Here is a 13,551-nt window from a genome sequence, read left to right on the forward strand (position 1 = left end):
GACCAGAAGGGTAAGCCTTTGGAGAATTTTAGAATTGCGTTTTGCCTTCAACTGGAGTCCGAATTTAATCCTTAAGTCATTGGTCTTTTTTAGGTCATTTTGATTTTTCTCCTTTTTTCTAGTCTTTGAGGAATTCTTTGTCCATGTATTTTTTGTCATTTTTTTTCCTGCTTCCTCAGGCATCTCATTCCCTTATGTATTCCCTAGTCTCTTAATTATCTTTGGTTACTTTCATTTATCTTCTTCCCTTCTGTCATTAAATTTACTTAGGTTGTTCTTACCTTACTTTTATTTAAACCTTTTTTTTTTTTTTTAGATGACCTGTTTTCTCTTTCATTGTTGTTAAATACTTCAAATGAGTCTTTTAAATTAATTTTGTCATTTTGTCACCATCCATGTTGTAGCCCCTTGCCATTGTAGGGGCTGAGATTTGATTTTTATACAAGGAAATAATTTTTATACAAGGAAATAATTATTTAGTCTCTACTGTTTGATAGAAATTGGCAGAAGACATGGGGCCCCTGCATCAAGGACAAAGGATTTTATTCATTGCACAGGAAGCAGCATGAGCATCAACATATATGTATCATTTTTTTTTTTTCTCTAGCTTCCATGACCCAGATGAATGCTATGTATGCAGTAGGTTTCTGTTGCAGCTAAGGAACACTGAATTTGATGAACCCTCTGTTGTATCAACAGTAAGCATACTAGCTCTTTGATCCAGAGGTAGATACCGCCTCATTTCCTCAAGTTTTGCAGCTGCAAGTACAAAGTACTTGCAAGTACAAAGTACAAGTACTCTCAGAAATGGCCTGAGTAGTTGAATTCTTACATATCGAAGACGTGTAGGCACACATGAGATCCATGAAGGAGTATCTCACAACACCAGAATCCTGGCCATCATTCATAATTCTTCTGTTGCCCGCCTATCTAATGATTTCCCAGATGAAACTCTTTTGAACTACCACCATTGTAGAAGAGACCATCATAATCCTGTCTAGATTATTGCCACGGCTGCCTCCTATTCCCTTTCTGTCCACCTTTCCCTAGTTCCCTCCTCCACATAGAATAATGTTTCTAAAACACAAATTGACCACTGCACAGAACCTTTGGTTCACCAAAGGTTTAAATTCTTTAATGTGTTTTGCAGGGGTCTACACGATCTGGTTGAATCTCTTCTTATTTCTCCTCTTTTCATTTTAATTGTAGCCATAGTGAACAGTATTTATTCTATGGACACTCTTTCTCTTCTTGTTTTGTGCCTTTCTGGAATGCCCACTGTCCGTGGACAGATTTTTCCTCTTGATTTGGTACCCTTATAGTAGAATTTATTTCCCTGTAAACCCATTGTGATGGTTTTGGTTAAGTTCTATCACATTGCTCAATCTACACTAATTTTTACGATTTTCATTTCTAGAATTCATCAATTAGTACAGTATGTTTTAATTACTATAATCTAAAACCTCAGTGAATTAACATGTACAATATTTACTTTCATGTGAGTGTATCACCTGTATTTTTTCTCTCAAACTAGATTGAAAATTTCTTTCGGTGGATCTAGCTTGACAATGCACTGTTTTATACTTTTGATATTATAACTTCTGTTTCTTTGGGGTTCTAGATGAATGACCCATATATTAGATTTTACTTTATTGGCAGTAGTATTTTTATTTATTTAAAGAATTTTTTGATAGGAATTTCAAGTTTGAGTCACTATTGACAGCTTTAAAAAGGTGATGTTACTGATACAACATCAAAATAAAAATCAAAAAATTTTTGATAATGTGTTTTTTTTTTTCCCTGTAGAATGTCAAGGGTAAAGTCATTGGTCTTTGCTTAAACTACTTTTGTTTTTTACTTTCACAGGCATATACTAGTGTTTCTAAGGCTTCACTTGGCCTTGCAGATCACAGAGAACTTGGAAAGATGATGAATACAATAATTTTTCATACAAAGATGGTAGATTCCTTGGTGGAAATGTTGGTGGAAACATCAGATCTCTCCATATTTTGGTATGTGATAATTTTTTTTGTATCAGAATTTGACATTTTTAGTATGTAAAGATACCTTTGTTTATTGTTATTATGATAGTGTTGTCCTTGAGACCATTCAGTAATAGTCTTTTAAAAAAATATTTTATTTATTTATTTGACAAACAGCGATCACAAATAGGCAGAGAGGCAGGCAGAGAGAGAGGAGGGGGGAGGAAGCAGGCTCCCTGCTTCCAGGTGTCCCTCAATAACAAAGTCTTAAGAATAAAGGGAATAGAGGGGTCTGGCTGGCTCATACAACTCTTGATCTTAATATGGGTTTGAGCCCAATGTTGGATGTAGAGATTACATAAAAAAAAACATAAAAGTAAATCTTAAAAAAAAAAAAAAAGGAATCGTTGACAACAAAAGGAAGTCTACCAAGTAGGGACCTTTTTTTTTTTTTAAATTCTATGTAAGAGCAGCTCTTACTGTTGTGAATTTATTTTTATACTTTTTTGTGTGGAGGTAAAAAACTGTCACTTCAGATTGCCTTAAGATCCTCTTTTGCATCATTAGATTAAGGAAAAAAAGTTGTGACTCAGGGTTAAGTAGAACAAATGTCGGAAATAAAATAACAAGTAATTTCACTCTGTAGTAATTAGATATTAATGCTATGATGATGTGGTGACTACTCCCTCCATTTTCCTCTGTTTTCCTTTGTTCCTGTCATAGCCTCTTTAATTATTTTCTTCCTTCTCTTTCTCTTTTTTTTTCAAAGATTTAATTTATTTGTTTGACAGAGAGAGAGAGATCACAAGTAGGCAGAGAGGCAGGCAGAGAGAGAAGGGTAAGCAGGCTCCCAACTGAGCAGAAAGCCCAATGTGGGGCTCGATCCCAGGACCCTGAGATCATGACTTGAGCTGAAGGCAGAGGCTTAACCCCCTGAGCCATCAAGGCGCCCCTTTTCTTCCCTCTCTTTCCCCCCACATAAGGTGGTCCTTGAAGGAAGTTCAGGTCAGGTTTTTGGTTTTTTAGTGTCTACCATAGTAGGTGTTTAATAAATGTTTAAATGAATAAATGAACTTGATTGTGATCAGACTAATAAAGAGTAGGACCAGGTTTCATACATAATTATTCTGGCTCCAAAGCTGGGCAGTATCAGCTCTGTATCATCTTGGTTTTTTTCCCTGTATGGAAGCTAATTGGAGTAACCTAGTGTGTCCCTTTATTTCTACAATGCTGAGATAATCTCAGTGGATAGTGGTAGTTGTTTGTGTGTATTGAAAAGCTGTTATTACAAACAGCTTCTCATTTTTTTTATTTTGGAAGATACTCCAGTCCACATTGATTTGGGCAGTTTGTTAAGAGCTTTAATTAGCAGTATTGCAAAAGAAATCCAAATCACCAGATAGGGAATGCATGAGAGGTTTCTTAAAAAAACTGAAACAAAACAAACCAAAACAAACAAACAAACAAACAAACAAAAACCTCTGAAACATAATTTGTCACTGAAACAAAATATATCACATGACAAATTTGCAAGAATTTTAAGATTATTTGGAATCCTATACTGTTGTCTGACTTGAAAAGAAAATGGAACATTTTATGTTTACATGTATTTGAGCTACAGAAAGGTTCCTTTTGGTAAAAGGAAGCTACTGCAATTAAAAAATCCTGTTCCCCTTCCTTGGAAATAAAAATACTTTGAGTAATGTTTAAAACTTGTGATTTTCAGTCATACTTAACTTTTATCCCTAAGTAACTTTTATCCATTTTTTTCTCATCACTTTCCTATTTTATCTGTTACATCCAAAATAAATACATGTTTACTACTTCTGGTTGTCTTACTATTCCAAGACGTACTACATTTTATTGCTCATATTCTTTTATGTTTAATATCTCTAAAATCGGGAAGTAATTTGAAATTGATGGTACAGCATTGTTTAATTAACAGTGTTTTTCTTTCTTAGTGGTACAATAAAATAGTGGTGTTTCTTACTAATTGATAGTGACTTGCCTTTGATAAGATTTGGTAGTGTGAGATTTGAATGTCCTGTATTCATAAGCCATAGATATGGTTTATTTTTTGTTGAAGTTTTTTATTTTAAAACTTACTATTATGAAAATTATATTTTTATTACTCTGTAATGATTGTTGGTATATAAAAGATACTCTTTGGAAAAATAACTACTCTCTTCTTAAGGAAATAAAGGCTACCAGTTGATAACTTTTGTTCCCTGGAATCCAGTTAAATTAATTAAGTATTGTATCATAAAATTTTTAACTGTAAAAATGGTGATTCTAATTTTTAATTTGTTTCCTCATATAGTTTTTATAGCCGTGCTTTTGAGAAGATGTTTCAACAGTGTTTGGAGTTACCCTCTCAGTCAAGATATTCAATTGCATTTCCACTACTTTGCACTCATTTTATGAGTTGCACACATGAACTGTGTCCAGAAGAGGTAATTTCAGGATAGTACTGTGATTTATGTGGTATGCAGAGTATACTAGCCCAAACATGTAGCTGGCTAGATTTCATAATTACCTAATCTAGCTTCCTACCTAATTTCTCTTTATGCAGAATCAGAACGATGTTTGAATAGATTAAAATAAATGTAGTGTTTATTTGGATGGATGGATAAATGCACATACTTATTTTTAAGAACATATCATAATGTCACTTAGAATTACATTTATTAAATGACAGGTCAGGTATTCATATTTATGGTAAAGTTATATACAGTAATTGATTTTGTATGCTTACTTTTTCTCTTAAACTGTTAATTGAAAAGAGTTGAAAATTGAATGTATAGATTACTGACTAAACATAAGCGTGTCAAAGAGGAATTTCACTCACTTGTTAATATGATAGATATGGTAAACAAAATTAACGTTAGCATTTGTAAGACAATTGCTTCTTGGCCTTTTGGCTAAGATCAAGTGTAGTATTTGTAAGACATACACACAGACACACATAGTAAATAATTGGACTACTCAGTATTTTTATCAGTAATAAGTATCAAATATGTACTCAGTATTTCTTCTGATCTTTGAAGAAGAAATGTCACTTTGTAAGTGTGGTGAGACTATATATTAAAATTAAATGGTCTGTTTCTTTATAGTTTAACTTAGTGTTGAATCCTTTAGAACTACAGAACTTGGAGAAAAGAAACTGACAAGCAGTAGCATTATTAATATCTTGAAACATTAGGTAACATCTGTTGCAGATTGTATTCCATTAGCGCTTTGGAAGCAGACTCTGAGACAAGGTTAACCTGCAGGAAGTTTAGTAGGGACTGCTTTTAGGGTTGTTACCTGTGAGGATATCAACACCACCAAATTTAATACTTTTATACAGTTTTTAGGTATAATAGATTTTATCCTGAAGCTTTATACCTAAGATATAGTATTAACTCTTCATCATAATCATCCTTCCCATTAAATTACCCATGAAGTCCTCTTAATTTTATTTGTTTGGTTTCATTTCTTGAATCTGTCTTCTACTTTCCGTTGCTTTGGTCACTCTTGTAGCTCAAATTTGCAATACTCTTCATATGTACTCCTAAATAGTTCTCTTACCTTCAGTATTTCTGCCTTTAAGACTGTCTAATACACTGCCACCAGAGTGTTTCTTTCCTTCTTGAAGAATCCTCAGTGATTGTCTCTTGCATATGGAAAAGGTAAAAATTTCTCACCCAGGCATTTAAATCTTCAACAATTTGCACTCTGTTCCCATTTTTTTTCTTCTAAAAAACTGTGATTAAAATCTATCTGTATCTGTCTGCATACAGACAGATAAATAATGTTATATATGAGCGAAAAGTATGCCGTGTGTTATTTTTAAATGTGCAGTACAGTGGCATTAATTAATTTCACAGTGTTGTGCAACCACCACTAATATCATTTCCAAAACTTTTGTCATCCCAAGCAGAAACCTTATAATTATTAAGTAGTAATTTCTCATTCTTCTAACTCTTGATATCCTCTAGTCTGTTTTTTGTCAAAAAATTTGGTTAGTCTAGGTGGTTTATATGGGTGGAACCATGTAGTATTTGTCTTTTTGTATCTGGTTTATTTAACTTAGTGTATTTCTAATGTCTCCCAGATTTTTGTCTCCATCCCAGAGCTTTCAGATCTTGATTTTCTGGATATTCTGCTGGAATTTAGGTATTTTTAGCCATCTGAAATGTAACATGTCCATGATACTCTGCATGTTACCCCATCACCATCCTTTGAAGCCTTTTCAGCCTTTGGGCTTCATATATCCAAACTCCTACCACTTATCATTATTGTCAAAGCCACATCTTTTTTCCTGCATTATTGTTGTAGTTTCCTAAGTGGTCTTTCTGCTTCTGACATTGTTCTCCCCAAATCTGTTTTCAGTATTGTCGCCAGAGGCTGAGTCAGATCATGGAGAGAGTTCAGTTGTTATGTTTTTCATCTAATTTCAGCATTTCTGAGCATTGAAGGGGAATAGTAATATCAGATTTGTATTTTAAATAAGTCCAGTAAATTTGAAGAAGCGCTAATTCAGTGTTTTGTATTGTTTTGAGGAATAAATGATAGCAAGGGGTTCAGGAGTCAGAATTTGATTAAATAAAACCCTGAATGTTTATAATTTGAAAACTTTCCTTAAGTAAAGTGAATCAGTATTTAATTGTATCTGAGCTGGGGATTCCTTTTGATTTGGCTTCCTTTTAAAGTATTCAGGGGCATTTATAATAAAATACATTAAAATATCATGATAGATCATCTAGGAACAGTTACTTTAGCTGTTTAAGTATTTTTATATTCTTATATATTACCTTTATTTATATATTTTATATTTACATTCATATTTGTATATGTATATTTATATTGTATATTTACATTTATTAGCAACATAGAAATATCATATGTAAACTGTATATTTGTTATGTAATTATGGAAGATCTGGTAAGGTAAGCTTTAAAAATTTCTCTCTGTATGAAGTATAAATTTGGAGTGCAAAATTTTATGGCATTATATACTCAACTTTCCAGTTATCACTGACAAGAAAAACCTATTAAATTATTATGATAGCCACCAAAACTAAAGGTTTTGGTTACAGAATCCTGTAGAGAGAGATGGATGAATTTGAGTGAGTATATGTCTATGTACACATATCTAATCTCTTGAAAATTAAAATAATGCTCCCTGCCCACCCCCCCCACCCCCCCCCCCCACCCCCGCCAAGTTGTGTTCAGAAAATGCATGGTTAGCTTTTTTTCTCCTCTGGTTTGGAGTTGATTTTAGGGAGTTGAATGCTTTTTTCTTTGTTTTACTGACCTCATGTCTAACAATTTTAATTAAATATTGAAGCTTTTCTATAACTAGAAAGTTATTTGTTGTGTCAAGATCTTATGTATGTGTAATAAATATATATGTGTGTTCATGTGTGTATCAGTTAAGATTAGAAAACATTATTCTAAATGTGTTCTTTCACATCCTCTGTTTGATAGTTTAATTTTTAAGACCCAGATGTAGGACCTTGCAAAAACTGAAAATTAAGTTAATAGTTTTTCATGTAAAAGAAAATACCAATACTCTAAGATCCCTCTAATCATACTTAAAACTTGTACAGTCACCAAATACTTTACATCAGTTATATAAATACAATATGGTAGGTTAGTTGTTCCAAGAGATAAAGGTGATCTAGAATGTTCCTTACCCCCCACTCCTCAGTGTACAATAGACTTTATTTTCCATGTTTATTTAAAAAATATTTTAATTCAAACCGCTTTCTTATAACTTTTCTTATTGTTGTTATTATTCTGCTTTGACAGCGACATCATATTGGAGATCGCAGTCTTTCCTTATGTAATATGTTCTTGGATGAAATGGCCAAACAAGCTCGAAATCTCATCACTGATATTTGCACAGAACAGTGTACTCTTAGTGACCAGGTAATAATTCACATGTTTTCTTACAGACAGGAAAAATAACTGTTAGCCAGTTATTTTTTAATTTTTCTTTTTCATTAAACTCTTAGTAAATCTCATTACCTCATTCTTATAAAACTCCATTTTTAGGTTTTTTAAAAAATTGCCGCTGTCTTTAGGATTACTTACTGTTTCAAAGACAGCCTGTAGCTTGGTGTTCATATACCTTCCTCATAGCTCAAACTGTCTACTTCACCCTGTACTTGATGCTTTTTACCTCCTAGTAGTTCTCACTAAATTTTGAACTTTTCCTTCCAGTAAAATGTTCTCATTCTTTGCTTGCCTAGTCTGTTTTTACTTATCCTTTAAACTTTTGCTTTGATAATAACTTCCTCTATGAAGCTTTCTTCACATAAGATTTACCTGTTTTCTCTTTTCTACCAAACTCTGTGAGCTTCCCAAGCTAGCTAGGTGAACTACATCTCACCTTAGTGCTAGATGGTATTTGCTACATTGTCTGGATTCACGTAAGGTTTGCTTAAATTGTTAGTGCTTTTTCAAAATAATTGGTTAATGTAAGATTTCATTTCTTTTTAAATAGTTGCTACCCAAGCATTGTGCCAAAACCATTAGTCAAGCAGTGAATAAGAAGTCAAAAAAACAGACTGGTAAGAAAGGGGAACCTGAAAGGGAAAAGCCAGGAGTTGAGAGTATGAGGAAAAACAGGCTGGTAGTGACCAAGTAAGCCATCCACTTTTATTATATCTTTTTGTTACAGGTAGAAGTTTTTCATTTTTGTGTATGGCATTAGTACTGAGGGAGTGCTAGTAATTAATTGTAAATTCTTAATTTCTCATTTATTATTATTTTATGTTTGTGAACTCAAATAGTTAATGCTTATTTCTAAAAACAGATTTTGGATTTTTGAAGAAAATTCATGTAGTAGGTAATATTTGCCTTTACTAAATACTTTATTTGTATACTTTATTTATACTTGTATACTTTGTTTGTACTGAATACTTTATTTGTCTATACTGAATACTGAAGGCAAAGAATTTGTCTAAAAATTTGGGGGGTATGCTATAAAAGAAAGCCATAGTTTTCCATTTATTTAAAATCAGATAGCCTGAGACTTTATTTTGGCATGCATTATATTAGAACCTACATCATTTTTAGAGTGAATATATCAGACTAGATATTATTAAAGATTGTGTGTGTGTTTGGAGGGTAGGCATGGTGGGTAGTAATACATGAACATATGTTTTGTTTAAAGTAAATTTCCTACTTAATTGCTTTTTTTATGTTGAGCAAGCTGTTGGCTATTTTGTAGACAACTTTCTTTCTCTGGTACAGAGACTATAGCTAGGTTTGGAAATGATCGTTTTTATGAGCATGTAATAGCTCTTATTTATATTAAATCATTATAGTCATTATCATCTGAATGGAGAAACAAATGAGTGATACTGTCTTTAAAAAGCTGCTCTCATGTTAGTAATATCCCTTAGGGTTTTGAACTTGTCAGTTTAGGAAAGAAGAAAACTGAATTCTGCAATTATTATCCCCCAATAAGGTCTGATGTGTTTATAAAAGTAATTTTGTATTGCTATGGTGAACTGTTGAAAATTTTATTGTTTATTAATATTTTTTCAGCCTTGATAAATTGCACACTGCACTTTCTGAATTGTGTTTCTCTATAAATTATGTACCAAACATGGTAGTTTGGGAGCATACGTTTACCCCACGAGAATATTTGACTTCTCATCTGGAAATCCGCTTTACTAAGTAAGAAAGACTATAAACTACTTTTGTTGGTTCAGTTAATGAGTTTGTCATGTTCTTCATATCCATACAGTGTTTACTTTTATGAGGAAAAGTATTAGAACTGATACAGTACGAAGAGTAATGAATGGGGAACCACAGAGAATAGTGAACTGGAAATTACTTAAGTTATTCATATTCTTGTCCCATACTTGTTATTAACTAGTTGTAGCACTGGATAAGCCAGTTACTCTTTGTGTGCCTTAGGTTCCTTATAAGCTAAATGGGAAGACTGTAGCAAATTAGTGTATTTCACCTGACAGGTAACAACCAAGTAGGGTCATGAGGTCAATGTATAAAGTTGCAGTCAGTGTTTAAAAAAAGAAAGAAGAGTCAGGGAGGAAAAGAAACAGGGAAGAATAGAAGAAAAAAATCCATGCACTGCACGTAAGTGAGTATAAATACTGCTCTTGAAACTCTTCACTTATACATATGTATGTTTGTATTGATTGTGATGCGAAATGCATATCTTTTAGTTGGTTACAGTTAAATGTTTGAAAACATCAGGACTAGGTGAATTCTTATCTTCTCTGAATTCACATGTATGCTCTTAGACCAGTAGAATTCTAGACTCTCAAGGCATTCCTAATTAGAGATTTTTAAGTCTTACATATGTTTCTTGAAGTCATACTGTCTGTGATATCAGAAACCTTTCAATTTTAAAAATGTTGCTCCAACCTTTTTTCTAAAGTTATACACTTAATTATTGAAGAAAATGTCAATTGATTTGAGAAGTTTTTCTTGGAAGGCCTTAGAGCAATTTATAAAACAAAATTTAGCCAAGGATTTTTCACAGTTTTATAGTCATTAACAAGTAGTATTTGTACCTTATGCTTGACATTGTGTTAAGTACTATAAGTAGAAATGAAATAGTATAAAGCTTAGAGCTACAGTTCATGAGAAGACTACAACAATTGGAGAGCAAAATAGGAGAATATGTAAGTGGCACTAAATTGTGTGTTAAGTCATCAGTTGCGTAGTCAGGTGTTTAAGACTCTCTGTTGCTTTCCTTTAGTAAGGCAGGCATCCTGACAGTGAAACCCAGAATAGCATTTAGACCAAAAGGTTATTATGCACTCTGGTATTTATTAAATATTCTCAACTTGGTGGGGGTTGTTAGAGTGGTGGGTGGAAGAGAGGGTTCACTTTCCACTCCCTTTTTTTTTCTCTGTACGTAGTCTGGTCTGTTAATCCACAGAGAAACAGATACTCGTTTGACAAAACATCTACTTAGTTACGAGAATCAAGGCCAAGCTATAAACTTGTTTACCTGGGAAAGATTTTTATGCCAAAACAAATAGCTCGTATTAGTTGGTTGATATTTGCTGATCACTTGAGCACAGTTTTAGGGCTTTAGGGGTTATATACAAAGATAGCACCTACTAACCTTGAGTTGGTCTTCTGGGATTTTTTTCTTTTTTAAAAAGATTTTATTTACTTATTTGACAGGCAGATCACAAGTAGGCAGAGAGGCAGGCAGAGAGAGGAGGAAGCAGGCTCCCTGCTGAGCAGAGAGCCCGTTGCGGGGACTCCATCATGACCTGAGCTGAAGGCAGAGGCTTTAACCTACTGAGCCACCCAGGTGCACGTCTGGGATTATTTTCTATTGATGGAGTTTGTCGTTCTCTTTAAGGATTTATCCTTAGAGATGCAAGTTTAAGATCTTTACATATCTAATGCTTAGGGAGTTTTAAAGATGGTAAGATAGAGGTGGTCAATGGAGGGAAAGATCAGGTTGGAAAATGTTTTCAAAATTTGTGTTTCCTTTTAGGTGTACAGTTTATTGGGATATAAACATAATGCAACTGTGTTTTATGTGCTGCCAATGATTAAAAAACCAAGAAGTTTTTTGTTTATTGCCTTGTTTTAACTGTCATGCATTTTGTTGAGTGGCGGCACGATAGGCAGAGATGTGGGCTTAAACCCTAGACCCACTACTTCCAAAAAGAGTGAACTTACTCAGTTTCCTTGAGTTCTGAGCCTTGGGTTTTTTTTTTGTTTGTTTTTGTTTTTTGTGTGTGAAATGGCGGTGATAATAACTACATCATAGGGTTATTAAATATGAGGATGATCTGCATAAAGCGTAAAAAAAAAACTACTGGCATGTAATAGTGCCAGATGAATTTGAGCTATGCATTAAACAGTTCATTGTATGTACTACAGACAGTGTATCCTATTACAGAAGTTTTTTTAAAACCATCTTCATTTAACCATTGTTAAATCATTTTATTTTAATATTGATGTCCTTAGAATTTTTAAAATCATATTTCTACCTCATTTTAGCTTTTAGGTGTTCATTTTTTTTTTTAAGGTTGCTTTTTGGACAATAATGATAGTAATTACATGGCTTTGAAACAAATTGTATTTAAAATTGTTATGGTTTATTTAATCAGAGATCAGTATGTTGAATGGCTTTTACATAAATGCAAAGTCTGTTCTTTTATTCCCTTCCCGCCAGGTCAATTGTTGGAATGACTATGTATAATCAAGCCACACAGGAAATTGCAAAACCATCAGAGCTTCTGACAAGTGTAAGAGCATACATGACTGTACTGCAGTCAATAGAAAACTATGTGCAAATTGATATTACAAGAGTATTTAATAATGTTCTTCTTCAACAAACACAACATTTAGACAGTCATGGAGAACCAACCATTACAAGTCTATATACAAATTGGTAAGCACATTTAGAAATTAGGAGTGATTAAAAAGTTACTTCGAAATAAGCTGCTTAAGGAAGTTATTTTTTTTATCAATGAGTGCTCATTTTTATTATCAGTCAACTTATGTAGGAATGTATACCATAATAAATTTTGAATTGATTTCTCCTTTTTATAAATTTACTTTTTCTCCTTAGGTATTTGGAAACTTTGTTAAGACAAGTCAGCAATGGTCATATAGCTTATTTCCCTGCAATGAAAGCATTTGTGAACTTACCTACAGAAAATGAATTAACATTCAATGCAGAGGAATATTCTGACATATCAGGTGAATGAAACTATGACATGTTTTATAGAATGAAGAAACCTTGATTCTTTTGGCTTTTGATTGTTATGACTATGTTCATTCAATTACATTCATTCAGTACATAATCATCATACATTATATCTTAGACTTACCTTTGTGTTACCTTTTTTATTCTGGAGACTTGTCTAAGGATTTTTGTATTAATAATTTGCTTCTATAATGGAACATTCCAGTATGTTAATATTCGTTTTCTGAAAGTGTTTGCTCTGTCAAAGTATAAAATTAACTACATTTCCTTTCAGAAATGAGGTCATTATCAGAACTACTAGGCCCATATGGTATGAAGTTCCTAAGTGAGAGCCTTATGTGGCATATTTCATCACAAGTTGCTGAACTTAAGGTAATACAGTTTTTATCAGTTTTAGCTTTGAAACGTTAACTCCTGAAAAACATTTCAAAAATATGAACCTCAAGTCTAGAATCTTAGTTTAATCCAACATGGAAGTTCTCATATGTGAATGAAATTGTAGAGATAGCATGGCCTTTCAGTAGCATTTTCATTCAGTACTCTCTTTTACAGTTGAAAAAACTGAGAGCCTAGAGAGGTGAAATGACTTACTAGAGGAGACTAAAACTCAGATTGATTTCTTGGCCTTTGGTCATATTTTCATGCTGTTGTACCATGATACTGTTCTTTGAATGGCTGGTCAAAATTCCAGCCAAAGTCATTTATTTAAATTTTTAGTTTGAATGTATTACTTTATACAGATTATATTACAAACAATTTTAGGCTCATTGGGGTTTTTTCTTTCCCCTAAGTAATCTCTGTGCGCAATGTGGGGCTCAAACTCATGACCCTGAGATCAGGAGTCACATGCTTTATCAACTGAGCC

The 13,551-nt window shown here is 33.1% G+C and overlaps 1 protein-coding gene across 4 annotated transcripts in view; it reads left to right on the forward strand.

Annotated features, from left to right (window-relative positions):
- NCKAP1 (NCK associated protein 1) overlaps positions 1 to 13,551 on the forward strand; it is a 101,457-nt gene that overhangs the window by 60,853 nt on the left and 27,053 nt on the right. For all 4 annotated transcript variants that reach the window (XM_082690183.1, XM_082690184.1, XM_082690185.1 and 1 more), the window contains 8 exons: positions 1,867 to 2,012; positions 4,303 to 4,435; positions 7,778 to 7,897; positions 8,475 to 8,614; positions 9,524 to 9,655; positions 12,150 to 12,368; positions 12,549 to 12,679; positions 12,961 to 13,058. In XM_082690183.1, the coding sequence (XP_082546309.1) occupies positions 1,867 to 2,012; positions 4,303 to 4,435; positions 7,778 to 7,897; positions 8,475 to 8,614; positions 9,524 to 9,655; positions 12,150 to 12,368; positions 12,549 to 12,679; positions 12,961 to 13,058 (1,119 nt within the window). The remainder of the gene's footprint in view (positions 1 to 1,866; positions 2,013 to 4,302; positions 4,436 to 7,777; positions 7,898 to 8,474; positions 8,615 to 9,523; positions 9,656 to 12,149; positions 12,369 to 12,548; positions 12,680 to 12,960; positions 13,059 to 13,551) is intronic.

Source organism: Mustela nivalis, assembly GCF_964662115.1.
Source record: "Mustela nivalis genome assembly, chromosome: 11".
In the NCBI taxonomy this organism is placed as follows: Eukaryota; Metazoa; Chordata; class Mammalia; order Carnivora; family Mustelidae; genus Mustela; species Mustela nivalis.